Source organism: Strigops habroptila, chromosome 3, assembly GCF_004027225.2.
Source record: "Strigops habroptila isolate Jane chromosome 3, bStrHab1.2.pri, whole genome shotgun sequence".
Lineage (NCBI taxonomy): Eukaryota > Metazoa > Chordata > Aves > Psittaciformes > Psittacidae > Strigops > Strigops habroptila.
Window position 1 is genome coordinate 10623524 of NC_044279.2, and position 20557 is coordinate 10644080.

The 20557-nt window shown below is 35.9% G+C and overlaps 1 protein-coding gene across 4 annotated transcripts in view; it reads left to right on the top strand.

Moving 5' to 3' along the window:
* Positions 1-20557, top strand: part of CACNA2D1 (calcium voltage-gated channel auxiliary subunit alpha2delta 1) — a 381052-nt gene that overhangs the window by 170882 nt on the left and 189613 nt on the right. For all 4 annotated transcript variants that reach the window (XM_030479619.1, XM_030479618.1, XM_030479620.1 and 1 more), the window contains one exon: positions 3991-4050. In XM_030479619.1, the coding sequence (XP_030335479.1) occupies positions 3991-4050 (60 nt within the window). The remainder of the gene's footprint in view (positions 1-3990; positions 4051-20557) is intronic.

The following is a 20557-nucleotide window of genomic DNA, read 5'->3' on the forward strand; positions in this document are numbered from 1 at the left end:
AGAGTAACTGGAATATATCATAGGAATTCTATGTTGAATACAGAAGAGCAATTACAAACACACTCTTTGTTTGGGACCTTATATGCTTCAGATATCCTCCTTAATGGGCCTCAGATCAGATTGCCATCATGTGGCACAGCACATGCCAGAGTAGGAGAGAGGCTGTGGCTCTGCAGTGTAAATACATGAAATAAAACCATGCTGCAGATCTTAGAATCATAGAATCATAGAATATCTGAAGTTGGAAGGGACCCATAAGGATCATGGAGTCCAGCTCACTGCTTCTCGCTGGGCCACATGCATACCATATGCATATGGAAATTTCATAATATTGAAATAGTGTGTGTTCCATAGGGTTAGGGATAAGCACAAACCAAAAACCTACTGTTGGTCTCCAAATAAAAAAAAAATAAATATTTTAAAATCTGTGTAAGTATTAAAATTCTGGTTACACTTATGCTGAGGATTATGTTATTTACATAATGGAATACAGCAATGCATAGGAAAACAGTTCTTATTTGAGGTAGGGAAATATGAATTCTCTTGGAAACTCATGCTACAGTGTTAGTGATCAGAATATTTTTAAAGGCAAATAAGAGATTACTTACAGAAGTGCAAATGCATTTCTTTAAAATGTTGTCAGTCTGTATTAAAGCTGTAGTGAAATCACAGTATCAGTCTTCCATTGTCACTTCACTTTATTCCAGTCTTACAAAGTCTTTTCCTCATATTTCTCTCTTGTAATTTATGTGCAATTCATAATAATCTACAGAAGAACAATATTTGTATTTCAGATACATATATGAAAACTGTGTTTGAAACTACTTTTACACATACTCCTTATGGCTTTTACACTGTTCAGGCAAGAACAGGATTGAATATTTGGATCATGTTTTAAAATCAGGACTTGAAGTTCATTGTATGTTTCTACGTTGTTGTATTTAAACTTGGTATTGATATATTCTCCCTGGGTATTTATCTTCCTAAAAGAACTTAAAAAATCCTTGGATTTGATATTTTAGAAAGCTTTGTAAGGGTATTGATGTCTAATAACTCTAAGCTTACACATTTTATAATAGCTGGATATATCAAGAGGTAATCAAATATTATTTTCAAGATAAAATACTTAGAGTGAAAAGCACAAAAAGAAGATTTATTTCATTGTACTGAATATAATTGTAATTGGGCCATCAGCTGACAGAATTCTGTGCTGGTTAGGAGGAGATAAAGATATGACGTGCACAAAAGTGAAGGCTGGAAGATGAATAGGTCTTCTAGGGAGCTGATCTTTACAGATCAGATAAAAATTCTTCAGGTCTCTTTCTTGCAGTCTGTGCTACATCAAAGGCCATCTTTCAGATGATGCACTTGGAACCTGGGGACAAGACCTTCAAAATGGATAGTTTTGAGGTTGACAGGCAGCTGGGCTTTGGGGGTTTTAGTTTTGGTTTGCTTTTTTTTTTTTTTTTTGTGTGTGTGTAATCTCTTTTGTAATCCCTTTAAAAGTTAAAGAAACATCCATAGGCTGATGGACTAAATAACACTTGCATCTTATCTTTCCCAATAGCTGTTTTGCTTTAAAGGTAACTATTGTCATTGAAAGGTTTAAGGAAATCTAGTGGAAGGTAACTCGTGACATCTTTCAAAGTTTTAGATTAAAAATACTTACTTGTGGGCACCCTGCACACTATTTCTAAAACAACAAGGGAGAGAGCAGTTCTTACCCATTCAAAAAAGTTGTGTTGTTTTTTTAAAGAGGTAGAAATGTTTAATCTAGGAACATTTGTTAAACAGATGCTTGTTTAATCACAGTGTTTTCAAGCACCTTATATTTGACATTATCTGCTGTGTCAACCACATTGGCTGAATCTGGCATCAGCCCTTGCAATCTCTTATGTAGAAGAACCATCTCACAGCTGTCAGACATCCTCAAAAAGTGTAAGAATAGATGCTCCAGCACCTTGTTAGCTTTTGCAACCCTCTCTTTCTGGTCATGGTTTCTCAATTTATGTGCTACTTCAGAGTAACCTGAATTTCATTGCCTTTGTCTGAGAATCCTTGCTCTCCAGCAGACTGTAAGGCTTTTTTTAAATACCTTGAAGTAAACCAGAATGTTTGTGTCATATGTTAGTTTTGTTCCTTTTCCCCTTTTTAGTGGTGTTTGGCTTTTCATTGTTCTATCCGTTAAAGAGAGCCTCATTGCAGGACTGAAAACATCTCACAGCTTTCGTCTTCACAGCGTACATACATAGGCATGGAGAAAATAATTATTAGAAAATTTCTAATATGGAGAAATATTGGTTTGCATGTTTGTTTTAGAACCATTTCTGCTCATATTATTACACATATGAATATGAATCTCAACGTCTTAGTATTTGCTAGAGAAACTTGTTGGGAACTCTGGTGGGTCACAGTGTTAGAGAGATGTTACCTGATTAAACCCTCATTGTAACGAGAGAGAGAATGGGATGTGTCAGGCATCAGCCTGCTGTTGTGATGCTTCTAGGTTGGCGTTCTCCAGAGACTTCCATCAAAACAGGGAAGGCAAGACCTGACATTTGCATCTCTCAGATGTAAGCAGGCATGCTTTCTTTGAGAGAGAAGAAAAATTAGTCTCTCCTTGTGTCACAATAAAGGGCATAGGTAACTTGAGTTTGCTTCACAATCTAGCTGTTTTTGACTACCTCAGCTATAGGCTGAGGTAGAGGTGCGAGGCTAAGGTGAGGTTCTGACAGCACCATCTCTGCCATTCCAACTTATGTGAACTTTCTGGTCTACTCCTTTTGGTTGTTAGCAAGAAGTGACAGTTGACTCAACTGAAAATGTGACTTAGACCACCAATTCATTTTGTGTAGGAGTTGGTCTGAATATTAAGAGGATCTTCAGGCTCACTGTGGCTGATACTGTCACACAGTGAAGCGCTTTCATCCCTAGTTATCTGGTGGATATTGTCAGGCTATTTCTGTTGGAAAGTGAATCCTCAGAAACACTTGCTAAAATTTTTGTTGAGTTATAAAATAATTTAGGAATAAAAGTAAGTAAGTCATCAATTAGGAGATGTCTGAGTCTACCTGAACTACATTAATACCAGGTAGCTGCTTCTGCAGAGGGACCTGGCTGCTTTTCGGATGGGTGCTTGCCTCCAGGGCTCTGGCACAGGGGATGCTGTGAGCAGTTCAGCTGGAGAACACACAGGATGCTTTGCAACTTTTATGTACAAAAATTGTACTAAACTTCTCACAAGTGTGGGCAAGCAGCTTTTTTTCAAAGACTTATGTCACCAACCCAGTGGGTGTCTCTGTACAAGAGACTGATTTGAAAGAGTGTCATCTGATCATTCCTGTGCAACTGTGCTTTGCTTTGTGGCTGAGGACAAACTGGATTTCTTTCCAATTATTTAAATAGGAAAAATGCCTTCTAAGAGGATGCCTGTTACTCTCCAACTGCTAATGCATATTTGATCTATGAGCACAGACTATGGTTAGTCCAAATTACCGAGTTTATATGGTTCCCTAATAATCATAGTGAATGTCAGTGCTTCCTATAATTGAAGCTAAATAATTTAATGGAGAAATAAATGTCCATAATACAGTGTTTTAAGATTCTAAATAAATACTTGTCATTGGATGGTAGATTAAATTAGTACATATAAGGCAAGGTGGCATGTGTAGGGAGAAAATATTTTCAGGACATTGATAGATTTTTAACTTAACTAGAACTTCTTAAATGACATGGGAGTGAGGGTTAAGTTTTCTAATGCATCTTTATAGTACGTAAAAAATCAAATAATATAGAAAATAGCATTTTGGAAATGAGATGGTTCATCTTTACTCAAATATGAATAATTTCAAAGTGAGTGCAAAAAAGCATAGATTTATAGAAAATTACATAGAAAAAATATATATATTAAGCAATAAAAAAAGGAAGATTTTGCTATGTGAAGAATCAGTACATTCTAAAATGTATGTCCTTTCTCTCTTTGGTCTCCAGCGCCTTGCTAAAGAAGCAGAGAAGTACCAAGCATCACATCAGTGGAGGGATGAGTTTGGGGTAAGTTTCAGTTTTCCACCTTTTAACCTTCTCATATTTTTCCTATTTGAAATGTTAAATATAGTCTTACAAACATGCAGTTTATATACATTCACTACAGAAGAAGTCATTGACTATGAATGGAGATTTTATTTTATTCAGTAAACAACCAAAGTCTAGGTGTCTAGAGAAGAAAGTGGGCTTTTCATTTCAGAAGTTCATAGCGGAGTGTTGTGGTTTAAAGAGCTTCACAGAGAGAGGGATGTAGATTTGAGGTGTATGCAAGACATCTGTTTTTGACATGCAAGGAATGATTACAGAGAAGCCATAAGCGATGGTTACTGTGAGTTAAAAATATATTACTCCAAGCACTGAAACACAGAATAATACAAAAGGTTTTTACAGGTTGTGTTTTGCTTATGTGGTAGGAAAAAAAAAAAAAAAAAGGAAAAAGCTTAATACAGAAGGATTTGGTTATCTACAGGACTATATGAGTATATTGCGACTCAGATTATTTTTTTAGAATACCTTTTTATACTTTGATAACTGCATGTCTATGATATTCTAGTACTGCTGAAACAGGCCCTAATCCAGTCAAACACTGAACTATCTTCTTCAGTCATTTCAGACTTCACTGGAAAACAAGTGATATGATTGTAAAGTGTCTAACATTAATTCTTTATTACTGATCATGCCAAAGTAATATTGTGCTGCATGATTATAAGCCTGTTAATTTTAGACTACAGTTCCCTGCTAAGTGTCAGAGTCATTTATTATGCCTTCATTACCTGTTCCTTCAGAAATAAAAACAGATGGTGCTTTTACATGATGCTGCTACAAACCTAGATTGTGTTTACACATCTGGAATCATAGTGGTGCACAGTTAAATGCACAATAGTTTTCTGTGGCATTGTTGCGGTTTAACCCCAGCTGGCAAATGAGCCGCACACAGCTCACAGCCCCACACTGCTCACTGGTGGGTTGGGGATAGAATTGGAAGAATAAAAGTGAGAAAACTTGTGGGTTGAGATAAGAACATTTTAACAGGTAAAGCAAAAGCTGAACATGAGCAAAGCAAAACAAAGAATTCATTCACAACTTCTCATGATCAGGCAGGTGTTCAGCCATCTCCAGGAAATCAGGGCTCCATCACATGTAATAGTTACTTGGGAAGACAAACACGTCACTCCAAACATCCCCACTTCCTTCTTCTTTCCCAGCTTTATATGCTGAGCATGATGCCATATGGTGTGGAATATCCCTTGGGTCAGTTGGGGTCAGCTGTCCCAGCTGTGTCCCCTCCCAACTCCTTGTGCACCCCCAGCCTGCTCACTGGTGAGGTGGTGTGAGGATTAGAAAAGGCCTTGGCTCTGTGTAAGCACTGCTCAGCAGTGACTAAAACATCCCTGTGTAATCAGCACTGTTTTCAGCACAAATACAAAACACAGCCCATACCAGCTGCTATGAAGAAAATTAAATCTACTCCAGCAAAATCCAGCACAAATGTGCTTTCTGATGCAGTGTTTCTCAGGCACTTGGACATCTGAAAACAAAAAGACAAAAAAACCCCAACCAAACACCTAAAGTGAGGCCGAATAATTTAGATAAGAACAACTCACTTTTAGGAGTGTAAAGAGTGTCTGGACATGGCTTGAATACTTTCGAGTGTGCTCTCTGCACAGGCACAGCTTCTAATACACGGTAAAAGAGTACATATTCCATAGGGGTGCAATAATGAGAATGCTACAGCAACCTTTACTGCTGATCTGGCTCTGTTTTAAATAAAAACAAAACCTGCAGGTTTGGTGGACACAGTGCAGAATAGTGTGAATACGTTCAGATGCTCTTTCTAATCATTTTGCTGCTTATTGTACACACTGGCATCACATCAACAACACTGTCTCAGCTTTTGGTTTTCTTTTTGCCCTTTACTTGCAGTAAAAGTTAGTCATACTAGACAGGCTTCTGCTCTTAACAGAATTTATTGCCATGGAGTGATCTCAAAGTAATTTTGAAATGTGATTTTATATTAAAGTTGTGGGTCAGGCAAAGACTATGGTCAGAATTAAAAAAAAAGTAAAAGCTGTTGGATTTATAATAAAGTAACTGCAGACTGAGCTTGTGCTTTACTGACTTGAATTTGGATGGGAACAGTGTGCACTATGTAATAACCTTGACATTAGGTTATGCAATTAAATTTCGAATAAATGTATTAAGCCTCTTATAATTTAATTTGTTCCATTTTTGCCAGAAGTAATCTTTCTTCTGTTCTGGCCTACTTTTTAGAAAATGCCTGTTCAAATTAGTTTGCACACAGATCTTTGTGATAAACTTCATTTTCACTGGAAGATTCATTCTACTAATGGTTGTGATGGAAAATAGAAGATACACCGTAAAACGTTCTGTGGATGAGGGTTTGTAAAGTACTTCTGATTGCATTATGAATGGTGTACATCATGCTGTACGAGGTTTATTTCTTGTCCAGGATTTAGTTTAGGGTGATGAAAGCCCTTCCAGCAGCATTGCACATGAGTCATTGCAGACAGAAACTCTTTGAGACAATTTATTTCTGCTTCTAATGAGCTCACGATCAGCAATGTCCTTGACAGTCAGATTGCAGTCGAACAATTGTATAGAGTTTTAAGGAGAAAGTATCACCAACATTACTTCTGGGGAAGTATATATGGGCTGCCTTCAGTGGAATAAATCCAAAAGAGGAAGGGCAAAGAGGGCTGGCCATAATACCAAGGTCTCTACAGAGCTACAAGGGATGTGTCAATCAAAAGACTGCTAGAGTGCCTATTCTAATACCTTGTTTGAAATATGAGTGTTCATTGCACAATTTTCAGCAAAAGAAGAGTGTAAGCATTAAAGACTTAAAAGTTGTATTTGCAGGTTAATGCTACTGTATAATAAAAATTCAGCAAACTTGGATATGGTCTTTTGGAATTAGCTAATACAGGGAAAAAAACCAAAGATCTAGATCTGGTCCCACAGCCTCTTTTTTCTTATTTCAGCTAATAATTTCATGTAAAGACTGTCAGAATTGTCTAAAGGAGAGAATTTACTTGCCTTTTAGAAAAAAAAAGTTGGGACTAAACCACTGATAGAAACACAAATTCATATTTACTAAAATCCACTCATCGCTGGTCTACACTTTACATCAAGCCATTGACTGCAACAATTTGAGTGCAACCATCCAGCCAATTCCTTATCTACCCAGTGGTCCACTCAGCAAATCCATGTCTCTCCATTTTAGAGACAAGGATGTTGTGCAGGATAGTATCAAATGCTGTGCACAAGTCCGGGTAGCTGACCTCAGTCACTCTTCCCTTCTCCACCAGTGCTGTAACCCTGTCATAGGAGGCCAACAATTCTGCCAGCTGCCATTTGCCCTTAGTGAAGCCATGTTGACTGTCTCAAATCGTCTCCCTGTTCTCAATATACCTTGGCATAATTTCCAGGAGGATCTGCTCCATGATCTTGCCAGGATCAATACTTTAAGGAATCTTCACCAAAGTTTTAAAATTTTCCTATTTTGGTTTTTTTTTCTGAAATTATGTTAATGTTTACCAAAACTTAAAATAGCCTTGAACATAGAAATATCAGATTGGTATTAATTTGAACCTGGGAAGCTGTGACCCAGCAATTCTCTGAACAGAGAGAATCTGGTGTTAGCTAAAGTATTCCTATTCCTATCCTTCAGTCCGCTTGCATAGCTTTCTAAATACACAGATTGATACTGAGGACTACATATATTCTTTTAATTAATATATGAATGCTTGTCAGGTGCACATTGAATGTCTTGAGAGCAAAAATGTAAATCTAAAATGAGTTAAGAACATGTATCATATATTTACCATTAGCTTTTAGCTCAGTGTCAGAAATAAACATCATAATGGGTTTCGGTATTTTGCATTGATAAATAAATATCAAAATAATTTTGACAATTACTAATTATTTTACTAAACTGTACAAAATTATTCAAAGGAATAATTATTAAGAATAATAATGAAGAATACTGAATGTCTTCTGAGTAAAAAAGGAAAAAAACCATCATTACTATTGGATTGTAACGTGTGTTTCCAGATTAAGCACAAAGTAATTAAGATATCTGAACTGTAGTTTACGTCTACAGCCTAAAATAAAACTTACCTGTTAGAAAACTGTTGAGTTTTTGGAGAATATTTGTGAAGTTTATGAAGGCAAATCCAAAGCACTTAGCATCAGGCAAATAAATAAATGCCATTCTCTGATAAGTACTCCATCGGTATTGCCAAATTCCCTTGCTGCATGTTCAATTGGAGAAAGGAAACATGCAGAAATGTTTTCAGATTAATGCAGTTATAAATCAGAGGTACAAACCAATGTTTCTAAATGAAACAGCTGTGTCAGGTTGAATTTTCTTGTATGCTGCAGAGTGAATGGGGGGTGGTTTTGACACTTGTGATGGTCCAATTACTTTTCCAGCATAGAGATGCATGAAAAAACGTGAATTGGAAGAAGGGGGAGAGGATTCTTTATGAAATAATTGCTATTATTCCCCAAATGGATCTTCCACAATTACATTTGGTACCACATTTGATTGCCTTGCAATGGTTGGTTAACTAAAGCAATTTTGTTTCCAGTTGGGTTGCAATATTAATTGTACTTACACATGTATAAACATAAGGAATATCTCATTTGTATTTTGACAAGGAGAGTTTTATGGATGGCCTATTAGCATCCACTTATTTATATGAAGAGTGAAACCCAGACTTTTAGGAATTGTTTATCAAATTAAAATGCCACATGAAAAAATCCTTTCAATATGCCTTATCTTTTAACCAATAGTGTCAGCTTGTATTCTTCTGTGCAAATGATGATTTTCTGAGTCCCTGGTATTTCTGAGACAGCATGTGCTGTGATGGATAATGTGTAGGCTGGTGTTTATGTGTAGGCGGGGCTTAAAAGTAGAGCCAAAGGGTCATGGAAACATTACTTTGGAAATATGATTTTTTTTTTCCCCTAGTAGAAATAGTGGCTGCATAAAACTGTAGTGAAAAGTAGCTCAGTAAAGAACTGGAAGATAAAAAGGGTAACTGAGATAAAACAAGTCTCATATCACAAGAATTCATCCAAGAGGTGACCTGCAAGATCAGAGCAGTAGTTGGCATCGCTCTGTGCTTGACGTGTCTTACAGATTGAAGATTTTCAGGACTGTCTTTAAATTTTTTGTGGATGTTACAACAACACTAAAACATTATATCTTAAAAGCCTCAATTGGAAAGCAAACAAACAAACCACCAAACTTTCAGCTTTAATACTTTAATTACTGCCTTCTAAAGAGGCAGTTTAGTAAATACACTTTGTCTTTTGAAAGAGGGAAAACCTCTGTGAAGAAAACAAACTAGAATACTTTTTCTCTCAAATCATCAAAGAGAGGCTACAGCTTTCCTATGGCTTGTTCCTCTAATAGGCCTTTTGTGTGCAAAGAGCATCTGTGGGAAATGATAATGTTTAGATTTGGCACCAGACCTGGGGTACAGGTGCAAAGTAGGTGTGGGATCCTTTCCTGTAGAGTCTATAGTTCTGTGGAAGTTTTAACAACACTAAACATGGGCAAAGTGTCAAAACTGCCTGTATCTTCACACAATGCTCTGATCGAAAACCTGGTGAAATAAATCTTGCATCGACTTCAATTCATTTTGAATAAGGCCTCGCACTTCTAAAGCCTCTGCAATTTGGGAAAAAAATATGCTGAATGTTTGATTTAAATGGACAGGCAAATGGTGAAGGATTTAGTGAGGATAATATTCTCTAAAGGGCTGTGTGCCACTTCCTCTTCTGTGACATATAGCTTTCATTTGTGTATAAATTAAATGTACCTCATCTCACTGAAAGGGGTGAAATCATCTATTTTTCTGTCAGTGATTGCACTTTGACACTTTTCTACTGAGGGGACAAAGCTCTGTGTGTGCACTGGGAGTGGTGGGAAGTGAGGTGCAGCAGAAATAAGAGTGAATGTCATTAACTGAAATTGAGTGGTTTTAGGGGTTGACCTGCTGTTTATTTGGTGCTTATCAAATCACGTATACCTTTTTGATTCATAAAAATGCCCTGTGAGTATTGCAGGAACAGGGACTTCTGTAAGTTTTTCAATAGCGCTTTCTCAAAATAAGACAGGAGATGCAGCAGTTGCAGCATTCAAAAACACTCTCGCTGTACTTTCCTAGGATCTCTGTAATTAGGAAGAAGAAATTTCTCTTAATGTAGAAATTCATTATGAATATGCCACGCATAAAACTTCCTAGTCTCTCTCAGGTGAGTCTTTGAGTCTAGAGATCATTGACTTCCTCTAAATTCTGGGTTTCCATAGGAGAGATCTTCCATACTTTTATTCCATTATAGAAGATCTAAGGTGATCCTCTATAAGGATAACCCCAATATCAGTATTAGTGTGATTACTCATTTGAACACATTTGTACTCATATTTGTAACATCTATTTATTTATTTATTTATTTATTTATTCACACTTTAGGAATTTTAAACCAATTAGGATGCTGAAAAAGAAGATGGCAAATGGTAGCTTTACAGTCGGAATCAAGATTATCTGCAAGCAGGGATTTTAAATGTGTAACTATAGAGGAGCTAGCTTTTCTGCAGTATTTTTCAGTCTTTAGATTTTGGGTATTTAGTATCTCCTAATGTGCTTATATGCAGTATAGGAACGTACCTTTATAATATAAATCACTACAAGGATCTCATCTGGGAAGTGAAGTGCTTCTCTGGTAGGGAACTTGCCAAAAAAGCTGTTAAAGTAAAGTGAAGAAACACCTTCAATCATTGTTGTATCTTTCAAGCATTCAATTTTATCTGAAAAATCAAGTATGTTAAAAGACATCTAATAGCCTTTTTACTTATTGACCAGGCAACTAATTTAAAAAATGTGCAGCTTCTGAAAAAGGGGTGGAGGGAAGGAGCCGAGAAAGAAAAAAGAAAGGTGTGATTTCTCATCATTAAGACACCATACATGTGCATTATCGCCTTCGTTTTGAATGAGTCTTTAATGTGCTTTCTGAACAAACATCTTATTAAGAGCAAGATGTACTATTCTACTCAATTTATTAATACCCTGTAGGGTCTTTAGTTTACAACAGAGAAGAATGATATGTTAAGAAAAGCTTTCTGCAGGCTGTATGTTTTCTAAGAGTTCATTGACCTTGTAACACAGATGAGGTTAGCTAGTTTTTTGATTTTACCTTTCACCTTCAAATTCAGTTGCTAATGTAAATTTGAGATAAGTAATTCTTAGCATTGTTTTACTACCTTTGGTGAATCAGTAAAATCAATTAGAAATGGACTTCAAGGATGCCATTTATTTTGTCTGTAAGCTTTTTCAGGGAATATTTTCAGTTCAAAAGTAACAGTATCTTTCTCCTAGATTCATTCTTGCCAGTATAATAAGGATCTAACTCGTTTCCTCTGTTGCCAGCATCTCCTAGACAAACTCATTTCCTCCATTGTCCATCACATTCATGTTTTCCTGACCCTTTCTTACACTGAATTTAGGAAATGTGCCAATGTTTTTTTAGAAAGGAGTATTAACCTACTTAACTCTGCTGTTCCTAATTACTAATAGAAGAGATAAGGTCTTGGTTTTTTAATTAAAAGAAAAAACCTGATATAACTGAATATGCACAAAAAATTAATGGAGTAAGACAGTAACATTCAAATACAGCTTTTCATAATGGAGGCAGCCTTTAAAAGATTGAGAAATTCAGAAACTATTACAAAGTTCTGATTCTTACTGCAGAAAAGGAATGCCATTTGTCATAGCAAACTTAGAGATTTATTTTTTTTTTATTAAAACATATTAGACCCAAGAATGTTTCCTGTCAAAAGGGGTAAATACTGGGAATATATCAATATGGATGTAGGACTGCACATATTATTTCACATTAAAAATAGAGCCTTTCTGAAATTCTGAGATGAGTGGGTTAGATTTTTTGGAGGTAGATACTTGTGTTTTTTCTTCACTCCATTTCCCTCTATTTTTTTCCAAATGACAAAACCACAGGAGTCATGCAGGCCTTGGTAACCTTCCTTGTTCTTTTGCTATAGGATTCCTGTAAGGTACTAGATGAAAATTCAGGTTGTTTTTATCACAATTCATCTTTAGAAAAAAGGATCTAACATGAAAGCTGGAAGGTTTATGTGTTTAAAAGGTTGTAGGCCTCAGAGATGTCATGAAATACCAAGCTAAAAAAAACCCCAAAACAAAACAAAACAGGAAACAATGCCTAATGGCTTCAGAAAATGAAAAATATGGCATTTTCCAAACATTATGTACTTAAAGTATACTACCAAGAGGTGATGTTTTAAGAACAGTGGCATGTACAGTACTTGAAAACAGAAAATGTTTTATGTCTGTGCTATTTTGCAGTTGAAATGCAATAGGAATTTTAATAAGAGTTTCACTCTGCAGGGACTTTAAAATGCTCTGGGAGTGCTAAACAATCCTATTAATAAGAGCTGCATTTTGCTCAAGGGATTTGGGAATTCTTATCCTTCCATCCCCGGAGTATAGTGTAATTCTCATTAGAATTTAAACAAAAGGTGAAACTGGCTCTTTTATGTCCTGAAAATGATGTGTGATTCAAGCAATGGCAGATATTTCTGTAGTCTTGCCACAAAGCAAGAGATGTGCCTAACACAGAGCAGAGAAACTCTTCTACATCATGCAAAAAGAACATTAAAAACTTCTACCTGGCTTACCCAGAAATGTGGGCTGTTAAGCATTTGTTTACTTGTCTCCAGTTATTTTTTGCTATCATCTATGAGCAAATCAAAACTGTGTAAATGAATACTCAAACAACACTGGGTCTCATTGGAAGGACATTAGGATTTAGCAAGCCTTGAGAGCTCTAGGCCAACCCTATGACTGCCTTTAAGTTGTGTGTTTATGAAAAACACTATCATTAGATTTCCATTTTCCCATTTGGTAGTCCCAAATTGTACTGCACTGAAGCGCTGTGTATTGTAACTGTCTTGAACATACAGAGAATAAATATAAATATGAGTATGCTAATCTAGAACAGATCTTTACTTTTAAAAATGGATTAATAATCCCTGATGAATAATTAATTCAGGTAGGATTCTCTTCTTAGTCCTTTGGGCATACCCACTTCTCAGGAGAGGAACTTCGGTTTTGCATTTCTTAAGAGTTATACATGGGAAACGTAAAACTAAGGTGCTTGGCTCTCTTGATATTTTCCTCTGCTTGCAAAAAAATGTTAGTGTTTTCTCCTGATAAAACTTTTTATGCTTTGTGTGTGATTTTTTTCCCACTTAAAAAATGAAAGAAGTCTTCCAGCAAGTTTTCTAGACTGAATGATCCTCACATAGACAAGTTTAATCTAATTTGCTATGGGTACAGTAGTTCAAATGACTTCTAGACTTATAGCATTCTAAGATACTCGTTGAAGAGGTGTCTAGGCTTACTATAGCACTTTTTCATCTTTCAGATAGAACATTTGAGTTTTATTTCACTGATATATGAAGGTATTTTGTGCTAGGGTTGTGTGTTACTGTGGCAAAGGGTGGTTTTGTTTCTTTTGGTGAGGATACCAGCAGAAGAAAACACAGACTGGATTAAGAGTTAAGCTTTTGAAAAATATTATCAATATATTTGTTAATCCCAAGTCATGTTTGTTACCATTTCTTCTGCTGCCTGCTGACTTGCAAAGAGATTCTTTTTCTTATTATAGGGGAGCACAGGAGGCTCCCCTATAATGGGGCCGTGGCTGCCCCATCCCTGACAGTGTTCAAGGCCAGGTTGGACACAGGGGCTTGAAGCAACCTGCTCTAGTGGAAGGTGTCCCTGCCTGTGGCAGGCGGTTGGAACTGGATGAGCTTTAAGGTCCCTTCCAACTGAAACGAGTCTGTGATTCTATGAGCATTTACTTAAAATATGGGTTAGGCTCAGAAGAGCCTCATTTTCAGAGAACATTTGTTTAAGTATTTTTTACCTGTGTTTCATAGTACTCAGGAAAAAGCAAACCCAAGAAAGAACCCCTTTACTATCTCTAGAAAATGACAGGACTGGTTGGCGAAATGAAGTCATATCCTTTCACTATTCAAAAAAGAATATGAAGTCTTTTTAAACTGCACAGTTCACTGTCAAGAGATGTATGGGATTCTCTAAAATTAAGCAGCTTTGTGGTTGTGGTAATGCAAGTACTCATCCAAACACCTTACCTTGCTGTCATATCTGAATCAGCTTATTCAGAGGTTTGGGTGTCTGTATTTCTTTGCAGTTTGTGGCATAAGCACGAAATACATGGGGAACGAAAACCCCTGTTGTGATCCACGGAAGAAAAGACAAATAACTTTTCATTTAGTGAAATTGTTAAGATAGAGAATGAGAAACATAATAGCAAGATGTTGATACAGCTCTAAAGTCTTACTTCTCTTCTGCATGAATTTCAGCGTACCGAGTGTAATATAGCTGATAATTAAGAAGAAAAGTAATTATGTTTTAATTATTTTTGATATGGCCCTTTTCTTGTAGTGATTAACAGGAAAAGTCTTCATCATTTTATGCTAAATGGTAAAGTGAATGACGTTTTCCAGCTGCTAGCTTGTCTCATGCTACTGAACTGCTTCCGAAATAAGGTGTACTCATGGAGCTCTGCTTTATTGCAGTGATTGAGTGCAAGACATGCACAAAATGGATGTCAAAGCTGAATAATTAGATTATGATTCCTTCTGTTCTTTATTAATTAGGTGAGCATGGGATATTTCTTAAAGCTTGGTAACAGCTGTCCACAGTTGCTTTCCTTCTAAAGTCATCACATACCTAGCATTTGAAGAAAAATCCTAATAAACCGGGTAAGATTTATCTTCGTAAGAGGTCCATTAAAATAATTAACAGTCAAAATGCCAGACACATTTGTTATGTGCGTGAACCAAAGCTGTCTGAAAAGAAGACATGGCTTGACATGTTTTGAACTTTATTACCTTTTGGAAAGGTACTTCTCACATTTAGGAGGAAATATAGAGATTTAGTTGTTTTTTTCTCATTTTCACGCAGATCGTATAAGTTAAGTTATAGCAATTGCTTTTTTGTATGTTATCACTGTGTTTTCTTGTGGACACACTTCAAGTGATTGAATAAATCAATGAACTGATATGGACATGAAAAGAAATCAGAGGCTTTTAAAAAATGTATTTGAGATCGGGGGGTTGGATTAGATGACCTTTGAAGGTGTCTTCCAACCCAAATTATTCTATGATTAACTTCAGAGGTTATTGTCAGCTATATAAGATATGATCCAAAGTTTGCATCAGACTTTCATAATTTATATATGAAAATTATTTTTTCTGCGCTACACAGTATTGTAATACTAAGGAAAAATCAGTGTGTGTTTAATTTCCCTGCAGAAATACAAGTTCTAATCTTTTTGTATTTTAGTTTTTACATATGGAAAAAAGAGGAAAGAAAGATGCATAAAACCCATTGCTGCTGCAGTTTAAGAAAAACTATGCAAAATGTAGGCATTTTTTTTTCTATTCCAGTGAGATTCTTAAATACATTAATGTTGGCTGGGTATTTTTGCTCTGAGTTTAGTTACAGTGATTTGTGTAATATATTCCTTGCCATATACTATTTCTTTGTGAAGAGAGACATAGAGAAGAAAATCAAATAGAGGAGGAAATTTCTGTTTCTGTGGAACTGTTTCAACCACTGGATATATTCTCAAGGCATATGAATGTATGTAAATCTAAAAATTAGTCTACATGTTTTCATCTTTCTTTTCAAAGCATTTTTAAACAGTAAGATGAAGACTACATTTTGTAGTAATTGATATTCCATGGCAAGCAATGTTTATCAGAATTAAATTTCCAAGTTTTCTGTGAAGTTTAAAGAGGAGGATGAAAGAAACATTGTTTTGATAATGTTGATTTGGTTTTGGTTGGTATAATTTCAGTAGGGAAAATATGTTTACATTCTGTTAACATATATTATATAGAGATTGTTATATATTTTATTCGGTAACTTAGTATCATATTCTGAATGAATCAAACAAAGAAATCAGATTAATTCATTTGTTTGGAGCCAAACATAAACTGAAATTATATGGTTCCTTTTTTATTTTTTCTTTATTTCTTGATGAAATGAACATATTAATAAGCAGATTTTGTATTTGTGTTTAAACACTTTGCCTTCATACTCTTTTAAGATCACATGATGGTTCCTGGACTTCAGAAAATGAATCTATCAATCACCACTCATTATATTGTCAAGTTTAAAAATAATTACCAGCACTGATAATTCAAAATTCCTGCAACATTTTGCAAATTCCTGCAACTATTTTTTTTTCACTAGTTTTATTTGTTGTTTTAATGTCATTAACTGTTGTGCAACTCCCAGTGAAGTAGGAGCTTAAGTGGCGGGTTTAAAACAGTGTGCAGCCTTTGAATAACAAAGTTCAAATAAGGCATTCTTGTCTAAAAAATATGCTCTTTTTGTATCTATCATCTGGCCTGTTGTGTCAATGGATTTCCAGTAGTTGCAGTGTAAGCTCCATGGCATTGCTTGTGAATAAGTTTGTTAGACTTACGTTGGATATATTTAGATAATTTTCATGGTACAAGTGTGGAACTGGATGGCAGAATAATCTTCATTATAGAATAACAATGTCCATTTTATTGCAATAAGCACAAAAAATTACATCTCTTTAGGAATATGCTTTGCATTCTATGTAGTTCATCATAATTTCTTACATAGAAAAGTTGTAATTCAGTTACTTATGGCCATCAATTGTTTAACACATGAGAAAGCCAGAGGGATTAGGATAGTATAAATTTACTCATGTAATACTGGCAGTCATGGCTCGTGGAGTTCACTTTTGTGTAGTCTATTCTTCATAAATTTTATCTTACCTGGTTATCATCTGATGAAAACACAAGCAGTAAGTGAATCAAGGGTTCTCCACTCAGAGTCCTCATCTCCTGTCATGATCTATCAGCATTTTCAGTATGTGCGGCTCTGCTCAGCACTAATCAGTTTTATCAGCGTCTGATGAACTCCAAGTGTGGACAAATGAATATGAATCAGCATGCAAAAAAAGTGATAGACATATAATTTAAAATTGTATTACAGATTTACCCATTACTTGGTAAAAAGTAGTTTCCTCAAAGTTTTTGCAGACTGGTGGGAGTTGGAGAACTGGCATATTTGCTATATTCAGTTATGATAGCGCAAGAGAAGTAGGCTAGTTCATTATATCCTTGCACTTACATTAAGTATGAATTCAGAATGCCAGTTTCCTGTGAATCTGATTTAAACTCATGTCCAAATTGTTTAACTAGGCTCCTGCACTATACTGGTCCCAGTATTTACAGTCTAGATAATATGCAATCAGTTCTGACATTTTTTTTCTTTATTATTATTTCTTTTTATGTTCTTTCATCAACTAGAGAAAGTAATGCTGAATAAATTAAAATAAACATTCTTTGCTGCTTTAATTAAACAGATCAGATAGTGTGATAGGGAGGTTAATTAGCTGCTAACAAATTAATTTCATTTTCCCACCTGGAAATCTGCTTTGTAATCAATTGCATTTTGTGTTATAAAAGAAGCTGTTCGCAGCTGCTTGTACTTTGAGGAAGTTACTGTGATGAGAAGATCAGCAGTTTCCTGAACCTTTTGGAAGACTATATTTACCAAAATGAAAAGGATTTAAGATAGTTTTGTCTCTCAGGGTTATCTGTGGCTGCTTTACTTTTGACTTAGAGGACTGGAGGAGGAACACTGAAGATGGTTCTCTCTTACCTCTTTATATATGTAGCCAGTTCTTTTAAACTTGGTAACTCCAGAGGAGTCTTCATTTCATTTTCTTTTGTGTTTATGGGTGACACATGCAAGTACCTAAACTCCTGGGGTTTTCTTGTCATTCTTTGAGGAGATGGTAAGGATATTAAGGAAGGTTCATCTGGTAGGAGAAGGAGAGAACAACTTTTTGAATCATTACCTGCCATTATCTACTTACTAGGGTAGGCCAAAGGCATATTATAAATCTTTCTTCAACTTCAGTGGGAGTGGATATTGATTGTTTGGTGTTTGTATCCATTGAGACTATAGTAGTATGATTTGTGACTTTCTATTCATAACCAGAAACATATGTCCATACTGGGCTTGTTCCAGAGCATGAAATAAGATGGTTTGAAAAAGTCTTTGGAACATAGTGTGGACTGAAGTAAGTTGTATGCAAAACCGATGGTATTTGCCTCTGTATTATATTATTCTTAAAAAAAAAAAAAAAAAAAAAAAAAAAAAGTTTAAAATTGCAATACAGTAATTAAAAAAAAAATTTGGTAAATGAGATTAAAGCCATTTCAACACTGTTTTCAAGTGGCTGCAGGACTAGACAATCAAATAATCAATTCTTAAAATAATGAGGCTGATATAAGAGCAAGAGTTTCTCTTGGCTGGCACTTTAGTTACTGGGTACACATAGGATGGAAGTAAGCAAATATTGCATGGTGTTTCTAAAATTAATTGGTGCTTTTTACTTGAGAGAAATAGATTGCAGGCTACTAGAAAAACAGCAGTCTTTCCTAATACAAAGCTTGTTAATCTGTTTCTCCTCTCTCATTAAAGTCTACGGGGGAAATTCAGTTTTCAGCAGTGACAGATTTCTCCATCTGCTCAATACAGGCAACTCTCCTCACTTTGATCTGCTGAAAAGTACAAATAAGTATAAAATCTAATTGCTTTGAAGCTTAAGTTTTGCTGCCCAGTTACTGTAGAATTGTGGTAGTAACCTTACTGAAGTTACCTCTTGTCTGAAAAGTGAACAGAACAATTCCTAATGGAAATGTTTAATTTATTGTCTAAGACATTCAGGTTTAATTAGAGTACTGTTCTGTAGCCTGGTGCTTTCGGTATCTGTTGTGTCAGGGTTTCAGTTCAACAAGAAACTCGGCAGTAACAGAAGGTAAAAGGTTGCATAGCTAACTGGGGACTGATAGCTTGATAGTCTTAGCTGCAAAGAACCTTGTAGTTATATGTTCACTGTTTATTAGAAAGAGGAATATACTCTGTACTGCACTAAAATATTATATAAGAAAAAAACCCAAACCCCAAAATAAAAACAATTAATAAAGATTATCCTTACCAGTCAGCAAATTAACAGAATTCCATTGTTATATTACCAGTTATCTGCATGTCCAAAGAGATTGCCTTCTGATCACAGGCCATTGAGCTGTAGGATGTCTCTATGCAGAAATTATTCATTAAGGATGTTGCATTATATCAAAAAACCAGAAAACTGCGGGTTCTGTTTCAGGCATTTGTTTGTCTGGCATGTATTTCTCATCACCTTGTGGGCTGTATTACCTTTAACCTGACACATTCAACCATTTTTGTCTTTTAATTCTACAGTCAAATTGCGGTTAGTACATAAGGTGCATTCTTAATTTTTTTAGGAAATTAAATATCATCCTGACAGTTTAAGTAGTCCGATGGCAGTTTCTTACAACAATTCTTATGGTGAAAAATACCTGAGAATTAGGGAGTTTTATTTGACACGGAAAAGCTTTTTCTATTCTTTACAGTTTCTATGATTAGTTGTAGACACCTGAAGACAGAAGTACTCTTTATAAAATATTTTATGCTTCTTTTTGAGGCTGGGCATGAAACCTTAATACTCTTCACTACTTTTTCCTAAGTAAATGTATAATGTAGCATAATATGAACACTGGAGCATGTATGTGGGGAGGAATATTAAACCTCCCTACTTACTGTAGCCTGTAAAAAATAGCAGGGTTTTCTCCTGAGCTTTGAACCTGATATAAAAGACTTCTTACTCAGCTTAACTAATTATAATGTGCACAAGACAAATTAAATCAAGCGTGGTTGAAATCAGCATGCAATTGGATATTGTCACGGTAGGGAAAGGAACATGAGAAAATGTGCTGCTGTGAAGGTCATGTCAGTAAGCGGACCAAGTGATGGATGGGCTGTGGCAGTGCAATCTTTGCACATACGCTCCCCATGCACAGTTCGCTGAGACCTGCCCTGGTCATGGTGCTGGTGAGTTGGCAGAAGCCAGCCTGCGGTACGTGGGATGTTTGCTCTGGCCAGACTCACTTCTGGGCTCTGGGCAGTGGCTTGGCATCGATTTGGGCTGGTTCCACATTGATGCTTGTTTTTTTTCTGGCATGGCAACGTTTCCCTACAGTCTGTTACTTGGGGGTTTATAGACAGGTGTCACAGGATGCCAGTCAAATCAGCCCAGGACATTATCATGTTTTTCCAGCATCTCAGGTGTTCTCCTGTCATTCCCTAGTGCTTATCACACTCACTCCTTGTTTGCATGGCCATGTGTGCCATAGCTTGCCACACTCAGCCTTGTGCTCATAGCCATGGTGTGTTGTACTTGGCTTTTGATCAAGGCAAGGTCATGATGCTCCTGTGAGCTGTAAGTATTCCAAAGCTATAATAGCATAATATAAGATCCTCTATGTGTAACACATACT